General features: G+C 35.3%; 1 protein-coding gene and 1 long non-coding RNA gene across 2 annotated transcripts in view; one reads left to right on the top strand and one right to left on the bottom strand.

Moving 5' to 3' along the window:
* Window positions 1-14,963, bottom strand: part of LOC107749586 (uncharacterized) — a 93,629-nt gene that overhangs the window by 72,320 nt on the left and 6,346 nt on the right. The window lies entirely within an intron of this gene.
* LOC107749582 (uncharacterized) lies at window positions 5,842-14,071 on the top strand. Its single transcript, XM_016564753.1, has 7 exons — window positions 5,842-5,985; window positions 7,218-7,289; window positions 7,495-7,824; window positions 10,083-10,207; window positions 11,929-12,094; window positions 12,877-13,014; window positions 13,923-14,071. The coding sequence occupies exons 1-7, from the start codon at window positions 5,940-5,942 to the stop codon at window positions 13,979-13,981; spliced, it is 936 nt and encodes a 311-aa protein (XP_016420239.1). The 5' UTR covers window positions 5,842-5,939; the 3' UTR covers window positions 13,982-14,071.

Raw genomic sequence — 14,963 nt, forward strand, 5'->3', positions numbered from 1 at the left:
TAAGTATTGAACACATCACCATTTTTCTCAGTAAATATATTTCTAAAGGTGCTGTTGACATGAAATTTACTCCAGATGTTGGTAAAAATCCAAGTAATCCATACATACAAAGAAAGCAAAACAAATAAGTTCAGAAATAAAGTTCTGTGTAATGAAGTGGAATGACACAGGGAAAAAGTATTGAACACATGAATATAGGGAGGTGCAAAAAGGCATGGAAAGCCAAGACACCAGCTGAAATCTATCAGTAATTAGAAAACAATTCTGCCCCTAATCAGTGGAAATTAATATTAGCTGGTTCAGTCCCGACTTGTCTCATGACCAACGTGTCACACAAGAAACATTTCATGATGGGTAAAAGCAAAGAGCTCTCTCAAGACCCTCGCAACCTTATTTTTGCAAAACATACTGATGGCATTGGTTACAGAAGGATTTCTGTACTTCTGAACTTTCCAATGAGCACTGTAGGGGCCATAATCCGGAAGTGGAAAGAAAATTATTTTACCATAAATGGGCCATGACCAGGTGCTCATCGCAAGATTTCTGACAGAGGAGTGAAAAGAATTATCAGAACAGTTGCCCAAGAGCCAAGGACTACTTGTGGAGGGCTTCAGAAAGACCTGGAATTAGCACGTACAATTGTTTCAAAGAAAACAATAAGTAATGCACTCAACCGCCATGGCCTGCATACACGCTCACCATGCAAGACTCCATTGCTGAAGAAAAAGCATGTTGAAGCTCGTTTAAAGTTTGCTGCACAACATTTAGACAAGCCTGTGAAATACTGGGAGAATATAGTCTGGTCAGATCTGACAAAAATTGTACTCTTTGAATGCCATAATACGCACCATGTTTGGAGGTCAAGTGGCACTGCACATCACCCCAAAACATCATGGTGTAGCACTGACAAAATACATGTAATTGAAGGAAGGATGAATGGAAAAATGTACAGAGACATTCTTGATAAAAATCTGCTGCCATCGACCAGGGGCGCATTTCCCAAAAGCATCGTTAGCTAACTATGGTAGTTGGTTCCATTGAAATCTATTGGTAACGACGGAACTTGCGACCATAGTTGCTTTTGGGAAACGCACCCCAGGATGGTGAAGATGAAACAAGGGTGGAAATTCCAGCAAGACAAGGATCCCAAACACACAGCCAAAGAAACCCTCAATCAGTTTCAGAGAAAGAAAGTAAAGCTGCTAGAATGGCCCAGCCAATCACCTGCCTTGAATCCAATAGAAAATCTATAGAAAGAACTACAGATCAGAGTTCATAGAAGAGGCCCACAGAACCTTCAAGATTTGAAGACTGTTTGTGTGGAAGAATAGGCCAAAATCACACCAGAGCAATGCATACGACTAGTTTCTCCATACAGGAGGCGTCTTGAAGCTGTCATTACCAACAAAGGCTTTTGTACGAAATATTAAATACATTTCAGTAAGCGTGTTCAATACTTTTTCCCTGGGTCATTCCATTTTATTACACAGAACTTTAATTTCTGAACTTATTTGTTTTGTTTTCTTTGTATGTATGGATTACTTGGGTTGTTACCGACATCTGGCCTAATAATTGGCCTAATAATTGGCCATTGGCCTAATAGACATGGATCAATGGCAGTTCGAAAGGGTTTAACAGCCATTGCAAAATTTTGGAACAACTGAAATAAACTTTTTGGAACAACTTTTATTGACTTTTTTTTCTTTTGGCTTACTGAATCTGCTTGTACCAAAAATAATTTAATTTTTGTTATCTGAGCAATGGTTACATCTATATCTTGATTACTTTTGGGGCTTTCTATGTTTTAAATCTTTTAAATGCCTAATAAATTATATTTTACCCCCAACATAACTGAGATTGAATGAGGCAGAGGCGTAGATTCCCCCCCACACTTTCACTTTTAATATCACGTAAATTCGTCCCCCGCACTGTTTCGGCCAAGTGTGTTCGCATAGAGGTTTTCAAGAGCGTGTGAATAAATATAGATTTAAACTCAAAGAGACAGGATCGTCTGCGCATGACTTGATATTTTATTCGGACCCAGAATAAGGCGAGATGAACATGGCGGAGCACTAAACACTCTCATGCAGTGTGTGTTTCATTCATACTCGAAGCCGGAGGGCGCTCTCGCGCAGAAAGTCGAACCAGGAAAATCTGATGTTTTATTCGGACCCAGAATAAGGCGAGATGAACATCACAGAGCGCTAAACAGTAAACACTCCGTGCAGTGTATGTTTCATTCATACTCGAAGCCGGAGGCCGCTCTCCCGCAGAAAGTATTAAAAGTCGAACCAGGAAATAGACAAAAGCGTCCAGCTATCGCTGTATGAAAACCGTTGTTTTCACAGAAAGACATTAAACATACGACTGCGAAAGTAATCTCCAGGTAATAAATAAAACATATTAATAATGCAGTGCTAATTGACATAGCATTTATTACAGTATAGAAACTATTCTGCCTTATTATGTGATAAAAGTGTTTGTAGTATATAAACATTAACAAATCATTATTATTGGTTATTGTCCAGCAGTTATCTGATTTCTAAGCCAATTAAAAGCTAGAAATTAGAGAAAAAAATAAAGTTGCCTAATCAAAAGTTTTTGAACAGTAAGATTTTTAATGTTTTTTAAATGAAGTCTCTTCTGTTCACCAAGCCTGCATTTATTTGATCCAAAGTACAGCAAAACAGTAAAATTTTGAAATATTTTTAGTATTTAAAATAACTGTTTTCTATTTGAATATAGGCCTATTTTAAAATGTAATTTATTGTGATTTTAAAGCTACATTTTTAGCCTCATTACTCCAGTCACACGATCCTTCAGAAAACATGTTGATATGATTTGCTGCTCAAAAAAAAACATTTATTATTCATTTTAAAATATATTCAAATAGAAAGCAGTTATTTTAAATAGTAAAAAATATTTCACAACATTACTGCTTTTGCTGTACTTTGGATCAAATAAATGCAGGCTTAGTGAGCAGAAGAGACTTCTTTATAAAATATAAAAAATATTACTCTTCAAAAACTGTTGACTGGTAGGTTATATAGATTACAGAAATGTTATACTGTAATGTTTTATGTATATAACATTTCTGTCCCCATCACTTCTGAAATGATGGCTATGCCCCTGGAATGAGGTGTCTGGGATTGTAGTGTTTTTGTCTGTCTAAATTATTAACTGTTTTAATCTTGATATCCAGTATCACAGACCCAATATCCAGTAGCTTCTGAGGATATGGCAAGAGTGCATGGAGAATTATAATCAATTGTCTTGTGATCGCTACTGTTCACATTTGGCTTGGCAGGTCAATGTGTTGGCTCAAGTTTCAGTTAAGGTGCATAGCGATATTAATCTAACATAGGAAGCAAGTAAAAATAGAGAATCAGTTAGAAAAGAAAATCCTGAAGTATAGGAGAAATGTTACACAAGGCTCATTAAATATTCCCATTTCTTTGTCTAAACATAAATGAGCTGTAGTCGATGATCAGACCTGAGGTGACACTGAACTCTGCTGTTGAAAATGAGTTGTTGTTTGTGGTTGTGACCAGTCTGTAATAATATCAGAATCAGAATCACAATTATCTTTATTCGCCGAGTGTGCGCAGACACACAAGGAATTTATTGTGGTTTTTAAGGTAATATTATCAGATAATTAAAAAGATAGACCACTAAAGGATATTTCTAAAGACAATTCCTACAGAAACGTTGAGACAAATCTAAGATGTTGTTTCTTGAAGCTGGATCACAGCAGTCTTATATATATATATATTTTTTAATTCTAATATTTAATTAAATATTATATAAACGTATAAACTAATACAAATTGTACTTTTATTTGAAATGCTTTGCCTCTTGGCTGTGTCCTGTTTTAAAAACATTTGTGGTTTGCTCAGATAGTCTTTTTTCTATAAATAATATAGTTTAAAAGAAAAGAAAAGACAAGAAATAAACTGCAAAAGAAGCTCCAAATCATTAAAGTTGCGGGCATTTCTCATCTTTTGGACGGAGAAAGTCTTGAGAGCGGTCGGGCGTCTAAAATTTGAGAAATGCTCAACTTTAGAAAAATGACAGGAGGTGAGCACCGGGCGGCAGCCATAGGATTGTATTTCATTCAGATTTCAAATGCAGTTTGGACGCTTTCAGGGTCACTGGCTGGGTAAAAAAAAAAGTCTGTTAAATAGAAAGGCTAAGATTACTTTGGTCGAAAATCAAATTTTTCCAACTGTAGTATATGATGATTACGTTGACCATTTACTGAAGTCATCCATAGAATATACACACTTCATGTGCAGAACGGTGGGCGGGGCTAAACAGGCAGTGATGCAGAAGCAGGAGTTGATCTTCTTCTGAGGGGGCGGTGTTTAGCCACACATTACATCATAAAGTGGCACATTCCACAACCTGTCATTTTGGCAGATTGGCTTAAACATAAGCTGTTTTTAGACTCACAAAAAAGTTTTGAGTTCTGAAACTCACAATGTGCCAAATGTTTTATAGTAAAATGACCCCTTGTATGTCAAAAGATCTAGGGAATTTCTCTGGTCATGACCCCTTTAAATCAGTCACATGTCCATCTGTCTGATAATGCACATACAGTATTGTCTTGAACAATATTAAAGAAACATCTAAGTATATTGTTGTTGGTACATTATACTCTGTACGTAATACAGTAAAGCTTTGACAATTGATGTGTGAATGGACCTTATTTCTTCTTCATTTGAAGTTTATGCTTTTGCTCTCACTGGTAGACTTTTTATTTAGCTATTTTAATCATCTCTTTTGCCACTATTGAATTGCAATACATTGTCACATAAATATACAGTGAAGGGGTGGATTTCCAATCTCCCCCTCTTTTATTATTTAATGAACAAGTTAGCATAGTTTTCTTAAAACTATGCATCTATTCCGGTATTTATGTTACACGCAATGTCTGTATGTGGTATCTGAGAGGTGACTGAGGGTCTGACCCATGTCAGGAATGCAGTGTTTACTCATTTAGCTCAGCTTCTAGAGAATAAATATGTATTTGGTTTGTAATTTGAATGATATAATCAAATGTTACGTTTCATAGAAAGAGAGTTGTCAGTTTGAGTTTTGTTCTTATTTTTATTCTGTGGTTCTCATGAGAGCTGTGCAACTGTGCTAAGAACCACGAAGGTCACCAACACACCACATGTACTACTAAACCACTGGCCAACATTCTTTAAAATAACATATGTTATGTTCCATAGACAAAAGAAAGGAAGAAAGATGTAGAAAAATGCAGGTTAAGATTACATGAGGGTAGTTAAATGATGACAGAGTTCTTATTTTTCAGTGAGCTATCTGATGATGATGATGAAGGATTTTGAGGAGAGTGATAAAGACAGGAATGGCTAGGTGAGCTGGAGGTTTGAAAATAAAGAAATTAAACTGACAGTTAAAAAGACAACTGTGGTATTTGAAACAAAATTGAAAAATGTCAAAATGTTGAATAAGAGCACGGAGTACAAATAAACTGTGAAGGAGACTCTCAAATCATTATTCACTCTAATATTTCCTTCAATATAGGATTTAAAATACAGAAATTATATCAAATTAATTTTATCCACATTATACAATGACAAAAATGCTTTTATAAAACATGACAAACGTGTCTATGGGCTCTTGGTTTGTGTAGACAGAGTATGAGCTTTTCTGATACAGTAAGTAGCCTACATCCTACTAAAAACCCTACTAAAAACCTATTTTATACCATGAACAAGTCTCTCTGTATGAATATGTTTGACCTTTTGACCCAGTCCAGGTTCAAGTTGAAACACTTCGAAATGGTATGACGTAACCCATCCTCTTTCGCGGAAATCACGTGACTTGGTCAGTTTGATACGAGTCCAGTATCAGTACACTGAATCACGGCTGTCATTCAGTTTAGATGCGGTCAGAAGCGACTTATAAGTATGAGGAACCTTTCCTTCATTTGTTGGGTTTTATTACTCGTGGACGGTAAGTCGCCTTTATTTTTATTAGGCTATTTTTATTCATATTCAACACTTTCGGTTTCAATATAAGCCAGAAGCAGAACATTTGCTGATATCTTCTAACTTTAATATCTCCAGTGTTTTAATACATACAAACGTGTATTACTTTTCAACACATAGACGTTGTTGTGATAAATCACACAGCGCCAATGTAAGCGTATTTCGAGGGTAAGGTAGTTGTGTATGTATGTGTGTTTGGTGGTTATAGACACTAGAGGGCGCTGACGGCCTGTAATAATCTGCGCGTCATTTGTGGATACAAGCGTCTGTTTAATGAATAAATAATTCACTCTGGCCGTGGTGTAGGTTTTTGTCAGTAGCACTCTTTGTACTTGACACTAATGTGCACAGTTTACTCAGTTTATTTGTATGAGATAAATATGAAAACATTAGCCCAGGGGTGCCTAAACTCGGTCCTGGAGGGCCGGTGTCCTGCAGAGTTTAGCTCCAACCCTAATTAAACACACCTGAACCAGCTAATCAAGCTCTTACTAGGCATACTAGAAACTTCCCAGCAGGTGTGTTGAGGCAAGCTGGAGCTAAACTCTGCAGGACACTGGCCCTCCAGGACCGAGTTTGGGCACCCCTGCATTAGCCTATTCAAGTTTGAGACATGCATATATACATTTTTTTATGTTTTAAAGGTGGTTTTATGTTTAGGCTTAATGTAATATGACATATTTTTCTTCTTTCTGCTATGTGCTGTTGAGTCACCATTGTAAAATCCAAACACATTTTCCCTTAAATGTACAGCACTGTTGTTTGTGCTGGTGCAATAACAGGAATTTTGTTAGTGAAAACGTATTGTTTACTGTTTCAGCAGGATATACTAAAAAATAAAAATAAAAAATGTTTGTATAAAAGTGTCAATAATAATGCATTATCATATTTATAGCAAAAGCTGACATCTGAAGCTTTGAAAAGAAACAAATCAGTTCTTGTTTCTGTAAAATCCAAACACATTTTCCCTTAAATGGACAGCACTGTTGTTTGTGCTGGTGCAATAACAGGAATTTTGTTAGTGAAAACTTGTTGTTTACTGTTTTAGCAGGATATACTAAAAAATAAAAATAAAAAATGTTTGTATAAAAGTGTCAATAATAATGCATTATCATATTTATAGCAAAAGCTGACATCTGAAGCTTTGAAAAGAAACAAATCAGTTCTTGTTTATTTTTATTCTCTTGTGTTTTCCAGTTACTCCATCTGGTCATGTCAAAACCAGTGATGAATACAACATGGCAAGGATAGAGCAGTATTCTGGCATGAGTATGTTTTCTCTTCCCTTTAACTTTTACTAGTTATAATGGATAACGCCTAATAGGCCTAGGGCTATTTATGCCTTCCATGCAGGGGCTATGGTTGAAATTTAGTTATACAGTAAATTTGTCTGTGAAAAAAAAAGAATAATAATAATAGACAGCACAAATATTAACAATTTCTCTTTGCAATACTGCTCCTGTTTGTTCTACAGATGTGTTTGTTGCTGTGGCAGATGGGGTGAAGACGGTGATAGTGATGGAGGGAGATTCTGTCACTTTAAACACTAATGTTACTGAAATAAAGAGAGATGATACCATACTGTGGATGTTTGGAGATGATAACTCTATCATAGCTAACATGAATGAAGCAGCTGGAATTTTCTCTGACAATGTTAATGAGAGATTCAGAGACAGACTGGAGCTGGACAAACAGACTGGATCTCTCACCATCAGAAACATCAGAACTGAACACACTGGACTTTATCAACTAAAGATCAAGAGCACAACTGAGATATCGAAGAAATTCAGTGTTACTGTCCGTGGTGAGTAATTTGTCTTATAATAATAGTAAACTGATAATTACCTAGATTCAAGGTGCAGTATGCGATTTCGGAGAAGCTGTGTTGAAAGTGGATTGGACTGAACACCAAAACACTTGTAGCCAATCGGCAGTAGTTGTCTAAATTGTGAGCAAGACACAAAGCTCACTTCTCCCCGACAACTTGGGCAAACTTGTGTTTATTTCTCTGTTATTTACATTATAGATTATTTAGCCTAATTTGTTTGCGTTCTGATCTCAGAAAAGTTTATGTGATGCGGTGTCTCTGTGACGAGGTTTATGCATCCACTGAGAGCTTTATTTGTCTTTGAAATGCTCCTTATTATGGTTTAATACTTCTCTCCTGACCAATTAACTAATGGCTTAAATGAACGATTAACAGTCGACTAGGAAAATCTTTAGTCAGTGGCAGCCCTAGAGATTTTATGAAAGACTGTAGATAGAGAGATGGGTGAGAGACATTACAAAAGAGAAAAGGTCAGGGGAATATCACTGGAAAAAGAAGGCTTCTGATCAGGCAAAAGCTTTAGGAAGCGCGTTAATATTGGGAAACTTTGCAGCACTGAAGAGACCTAAGCAGGAAGGCCTGAAAACAGATGCAGAGATTGCATAGCTTCTGCTCAATATGTGAGTAACACTGGTTTTGCTATGCTTCACAGAACCAAGATATGCTGTAGTTGCAATCTTATCAACAGTTTTGGGCTCGTTACTCAGAAAATGTAATTTATTACTCTTTACTAGTTACTACTTTCAAAAGTAATATTATTACATTAGTTATTATTATTTCTGGCAACTGTAATTGGGTACACTACTAGTTACATTACTTTTCTTTCACGCCCCACAGAAGTTGTAATTGCGTATCTTCCCCACAAAATTCTGACTGCAATCCAGTGTGGATTTTGGCCAGATGATGAGGCAGAAATATATTGTTAGTAACATTTTAGAAGAAGTTATTACAAGCGCTCATTTGATAGTGATTGATAGTGACGTTTAAGTAAAAGTGTTGTATTATTCTCATTAATTGTGTAGCTTGAAGCTAATTGTAGCTATAATTTCTCTGATAACCATATACGATTATATTCCATGATGCATTTTATCAAAAGAAATAACATAAGTATATATTAAAATGTTTTGTTTTCTAATACAATTTATACAAGATTAGAGAGATGTGGCTGGGCAAGCCATGCAATGCTAGAGTAAACTAATGCCATAACTATCTTTTCTCCTAACAAAATCGATGTAATTGCAACATTTCCATCCCCTGAATGCAAGCTTTTCCATATTCCAAGCTTGCCTGCTGCACTGGTGGCTTCATGTGCCTGTCAAGTCATGAAAATTATGAAAATAAATCTAGGAATTATTGGATTGTTTGGACTTCAAATCAGTAGGGGTTGAGGCATAAAAAGTAACTAAGTAAGGAGCTGTTTTAGGGATGGTAACTGAAATCGTATTAGTAATAAGTTACACTAGTTACTGCAAAAAGTAATATTATTACTGTAACTAGTTACTGCCCAACACTGGTTATCAATAGTAACAGGACAGTTTTGTGTGTCAGTATTTGTCTGTGATGTGTACAGACTCTTGCTTGTATACACGTTCATTTTTACAATTCATGTTAAAGAGACATCCACACTCTCATTACGCGTTTGTGCATTTTGGGGAAGGAGCAATGAAGGCGTCAATTAATTCATTCCGTTCATTCAAGACTATATTCAGTGTTTCTCGGGAATCGCTTAGTGCACCTGTAATTGTTTGAGAACAGCTTAGGTACTGCAAAATGATCAGGTGTCACCTTTATAGATTGATTTGGATTTTTCATCTGTAAAATAAATAGTTAAAAATAAAAACAGCAAATGGCAAAGACATTCAGAGTACAGTGTGCTTATTCTGAGCAAAACTTGTAATAGACAAATTGTAATACAAATAATATTATCGGGTAGAATAGAACTTTAAAACTAACTTTAACACCAGAAATACATTCTAAATAAGATTTCAGAGATTTATTTTATAACAATTTTCAGTTCAGGTAATTGTAACTTTTCACATTACATATGTATGAAAAGCCAGTCCAAAAGATGAATAGGTATAGGACGAGAGAGTTAATAGACTCAGTGCAATCCAGCCACGCAGTATGGTAATGTTCACCAATTAGTATATACAAGTACAAGTGTGGAAATTACTCGAAGCAATTTGAACTTAATCTCTTTCCAAAAATTGTTCATGTGTTTGTTGCTGTGACAGATGATGTGCAGTCAGTGTCGCTGATGGAGGGAGATTCTGTCACTCTACAGACTGGTGTTACTAAAATACAGGGAGATGATCAGATACTGTGGAAGTTTGGAGATCAAGGCACCCTCATCGCTCGCTTAACCAGTTAACAGTCGCCCCCGCTAGTTGAGCTCAAACCCAAACCTGACCTACACAAACTAAAACAGTCACAGTTCATGAACCCTCTGGGCTACAGGCAAAACTGAGGGCTCTTTAGAAAGATGATAGTTAAGAGTTTGTTGCTCAAGTATCCAAAATTATTATTGCAATGTAGACATAAATTAAGAGAAGCTTAAATATTTTGACAAGTAATAGTTAATTTATTTACATGAAAGATATTTAGGAATAAATAAATGAAAATATGTCAGAGCAACTTAAAAAGCAATGAAATCAAAGCCACAATTCTGACCAAGTTATAAATCAAATTAGAAGATGGAGCCACTGAAAATTAGGTTAATCTAAGCTTTTCTTCTTGAAGAATGCAACTTTTAAGAAGTGCACTTAATACAAGTATTTTAAGCTCACATTCAGTTCAGGCTCAAATTCTCACATGGAACACCCACTTTTTACCATCTAATCAATTCTGATGTATAAAATCAGGTCGTGTCTCATTTTTTCCCCTCATTGGATATCCTATTTCACTTAGCAATGCACCAAATTGGATAAAAATCAGTTGCAATAAAATGGGTTGCAAAATTTGTTTCACATTGACTTTAAGAATTAAAAGTGATGTGTTCTCAGTGTTAAATTATCTTTTTTTAATCTCCCAGTTTAATAAGCAGAGTCATGTCTAAGTGAGACATTCGTAGATATTACTGAAAAAGGGAAAAAAAATGACTACGCTGTTCTCAAAACCAGTTTGAGCATCACAATCAGCTTGACAAAGCAACATTGACTCAACCATCGGAGTGAGATTAGGGCAGGACTAAATGTTTTACTAACCAATGGAAGATGAGGGGAGTGCGTGAAAAACCTGTTCGAATACAGTTACTAAAATTTAATATTTTTTCATGATGCCAGTGGCCTATGAATTACACAAGGTAAATTCAGTAAGAATAAAAACATTAAGATTCTCAATGACAAATTCTATGCTTAAAAATCTGCATATGGCTAACTGAAGAATCTAAACAATCCATATAATTCTCTGTAATCATTTGTTGGCTGCATTTTACACCCATCAAAAATTGAACAAGCGTTACATTGACTGACTGTGCACAGTGAAGATTGGGTTGGGCATTTTTGGAGGTTACACTGTTAGAGTGTTTTGAATCTCTGACCAATCAGTGCTGCAGAAAAAACGCTGAGGACAGGGTTATTCTGTTCGTAAGACTCTAACAAATATGATAACATAGGGTTCTATTACTGAAACAACCTTTAATGTGCAAAATTTAATGTACAATAAAAAAGAAATGTAATTCTCCCTCGAGAAATATTACTTAATCAAAACAAATGTCACATCATTATTAGTCTTAAATTTCTAAATTTTAAACTAAAACTCTAACTGATTTTTGGTTTCGGATAGTTATCATGAATACTACACCGATGTTTGCATGATTGAATTTATCTGTCATCGTCACTGGACAAAAACAGTTCAGAACTCCTCATTTCAATGTTGCGTGTATTTATACGAACTCCTAATACAAATGAAAACGATATTATTGTTATAATATCACGATCATAGATTTAGAATCCTGAGCCTTTAAACTGTCGAATGACATATTGTAAGTCTATATTAATTAAGACTTTGATAGTAAAATCATTCAGTAAATGCAAACTTACAAACCTCGGAACCGTCGATGGTCTCGAGCAAGTTAATGGATTAAATGGCACTACTGATGCTAGATGGGAAAACATGATCAAACTGAATGATCATACTGGAGACCTCACCATCAGAAACATCCAAACTGAACACACTGGAGACTATGATCTGGAGATCAACAACAGCAGCGTGATCTTACACAGGAAATTCCATATTGCAGTTAGTGGTGAGTGGCTCAAACTTTTCTATCATGTATTGCTTTTTTTATGAATCTGTTGGGTTCTACAATTATCAAATTATCATATTTTTATGTTTACCCTACCATACAGAGAACAGTTTAAATGCTCAGATTCACACCTTATTTTGTATTAATGCAGACAAAAATGTATTGTTAATTGTACAGTCAACAGTGCAATCACAATTTTTCAGCATTATTATTATTAAGGTGTAAATGGCAGTTGCTAGCTTACAGGATATTTCACCTAAAACATGAAATGCCTGTCATTATTTATGCACCCTCATGTCATTCCAACTAGGTATTACTTCCCTTCTTCTGTGGAACATAAAAGAACATTTGAGCTTCTTTTTGTTTGCCAGAAGAAAGTAAGTCTTATAGGTTTAGAATGACAAGAGGTTGAGAAAATGATTACATAATTTACATTTTTGGGTGAACTATTACAAAAAATGTCAGGATATTTCAATTCGACACAATGAAGGAGTCCTTTGTGCGTCAGTCTACCCCTGGAGGATGGACAACTTTGAGTTGGATGTGTATTATCAAATCAACAATCATCAACAATGGTGACATTAGAGTACTTTGAAATGAGCACGATTTTCACTAGATTTCACTAGTGATCACTGGCAGAGATATGACCGGGTACTGCAGTCTTACGAAAAGCCTCATATAAATGTTCATGCATATATAGGCATTAGGAATCAATTAAAATGTCGATCTGCCTCTGTCAACATATGTCTTCAATAGCAGGAATCTTTGCTGATCTATTACAGAGCTCCCCCCGAGTTCACAGTGGCAGACAGCTGGTCCAGTGTTGGCAGTCATTGTTGTGATCTTAGTCGTGATCGTAATCGGAATCTGTATTGGGATCAAGATGGGTTGGTTTGAAGTATGTTGGCCATGCAAAAAGAGTAAGTAAAATGAGTGTAATTCAAGCATGAAATTGAATGTCAACCTGACACCTGAAAATGTTTGGTTAATACACTCTTAAAAATAAAGGTGCTTCACGATGCCATAGAAGAACCTTTTTGTCTAAATGGTTCCATAAAGAACCTTTAACATCTGAAGAACCTTTCTGTTTCACAAAAGGTTCTTTGTGGCGAAAGAAGGTTCTTCTGAAGAACCTTTCTGTTTCACAAAAGGTTCTTTGTGGCGAAAGAAGGTTCTTCAGATTATAAAAAGGTAAGAAAGAGATGGTTCTTTAAAGAACCTTTGACTGAATGGTTCTTTAAAGAACCTTTGACTGAATGGTTCTTTGTGGAACCAAAAATGGTTCTTCTATGGCATCGCTTGAAGAACCTTTTGAAGCACCTTTATTTTTAAGAGTGTAGGGGGAAGCTAGAGATTTCTTGACTCAGGTGGTAAATTAATGAGCAGTTTTTTTCAATTGGATTCCATCTGTTCTGACTCAGCATTAAATGCGTAAACAAACAGGTCAATGCTTCATTAGTCACAGAGCCAGAGTTTCAGAAATTAACCTATCAACAGCTTATTTCTTATATTCATCTCTGCATATTGAACTGGGATAAGTATTTTAACATCAAAACACTGCGCACATCTCCTTTGAAGTTAATTAACCATTTGAGTTCACCTGTTAGAAAATGTAAAAAAAAAAAAATATATATATATATATCTCTTACATAAAAACACCCAAAAAGGAAATGAAACATAAGATAATTGTCAGTGTTTATTTTGCAGCCTTTTTTGTAAGTTTCTTTGGGTTTGTGTAGCTGTAGCATTAACATTACATGTAGATCAGCACTATTTGCGTATCTGTCTCCTTGTAACTCTTGTGATTCTTTTCTTTGTTTTATTATAGGTGGTGAAACAAATACAGAGTGTGATACGATGCAGCAATTGAACAGAGATGACCAATAGCAGTAGTTCATAGTCAGTACACATTAATAGAGTTTGAAAATCAACCATTTTGCACTGTGAAAAGGAGTTAAGACTTTCATTTTATTGAAAGGTGGAAAGGTGCTTTAATTTATTATAAAGTTGATGCTTGTCATTCAAACTCATTCATTATCTGCAAACAGATAAGTTTTTTATTTTATTTATTTTTTTTGGTAGTTTGACAAATTTTTGTATAGAAATTTGATTCTTTTTTACTTTTTTTGGTAGTTTGACAAATATTATTATTATTTTTATGTTTACAGTGAGTTTCAAAATGACAGAGCCCCTAAAGGGACATGAAGGGAAAAAAATTAAATGAGAGGAAAAACAACGTCAATGCATTTGTGTTTTGCTTTCCTCCAAAAAACATTTTTGTGTTCCCCCAAGAATTTCTGTATTTGCTCACAAAATGTTTGTGCAAAGTTTCTCGGGGGAATGCAAAAGTTTAGTGAGGGAACGCAAAATTTTTGAGAGAGAACACAGAAGCATTTTTTCGTCCCATGCCATAGTTTTTCCACCACTAATTTTCCACTATTATATCCCTTTGGGAGCTCCATACAAAAGTACATTGAAAATATGGGATTTAAAATTATTTTAAAACATGGAAAACAAAAGCATTTGAAAAGTGTTGAAATGATCATGTTAACTCCTTTGTAGACAAAGACAGCGAGATAAAGCATCAGTAGCATCAAAGGAGGAGCATGGACATGATCATTCTCAAATAATGTATTATCAAAAATAGTGTACTGTCAGTGCATTTACTGATTTTAAAGGGTTACTCCACCCCAAAATGAAAATGTTGTCATTAATCACTTACCCCCATGTCGTACCAAACCCGTAAAAGCTTAGTTCATCTTCGGAACACAATTTAAGATATTTTGTTTGAAAACTTGGAGGCTTGTGACTGTCCCATTGACTGCTAAGTAAATTACACTGTCAAGGCCCAGAAAAGTATGAAAGACAT

This window comes from Sinocyclocheilus rhinocerous, unplaced genomic scaffold (assembly GCF_001515625.1).
Source record: "Sinocyclocheilus rhinocerous isolate Xijiao unplaced genomic scaffold, SAMN03320098_v1.1 scaffold1926, whole genome shotgun sequence".
Taxonomy (NCBI): Eukaryota; Metazoa; Chordata; class Actinopteri; order Cypriniformes; family Cyprinidae; genus Sinocyclocheilus; species Sinocyclocheilus rhinocerous.

Excerpts from the sequence above, each read along its gene's own strand:
- LOC107749582 (XM_016564753.1), top strand. The coding sequence starts at position 5,940 with ATGAGGAACCTTTCCTTCATTTGTTGGGTTTTATTACTCGTGGACG. Across the intron at positions 7,825-10,082 it reads ATTCAGTGTTACTGTCCGTG|ATGATGTGCAGTCAGTGTCG; the intron begins GTGAGTAATTTG and ends TTGCTGTGACAG. Across the intron at positions 10,208-11,928 it reads AAGGCACCCTCATCGCTCGC|TTAAATGGCACTACTGATGC; the intron begins TTAACCAGTTAA and ends CAAGTTAATGGA.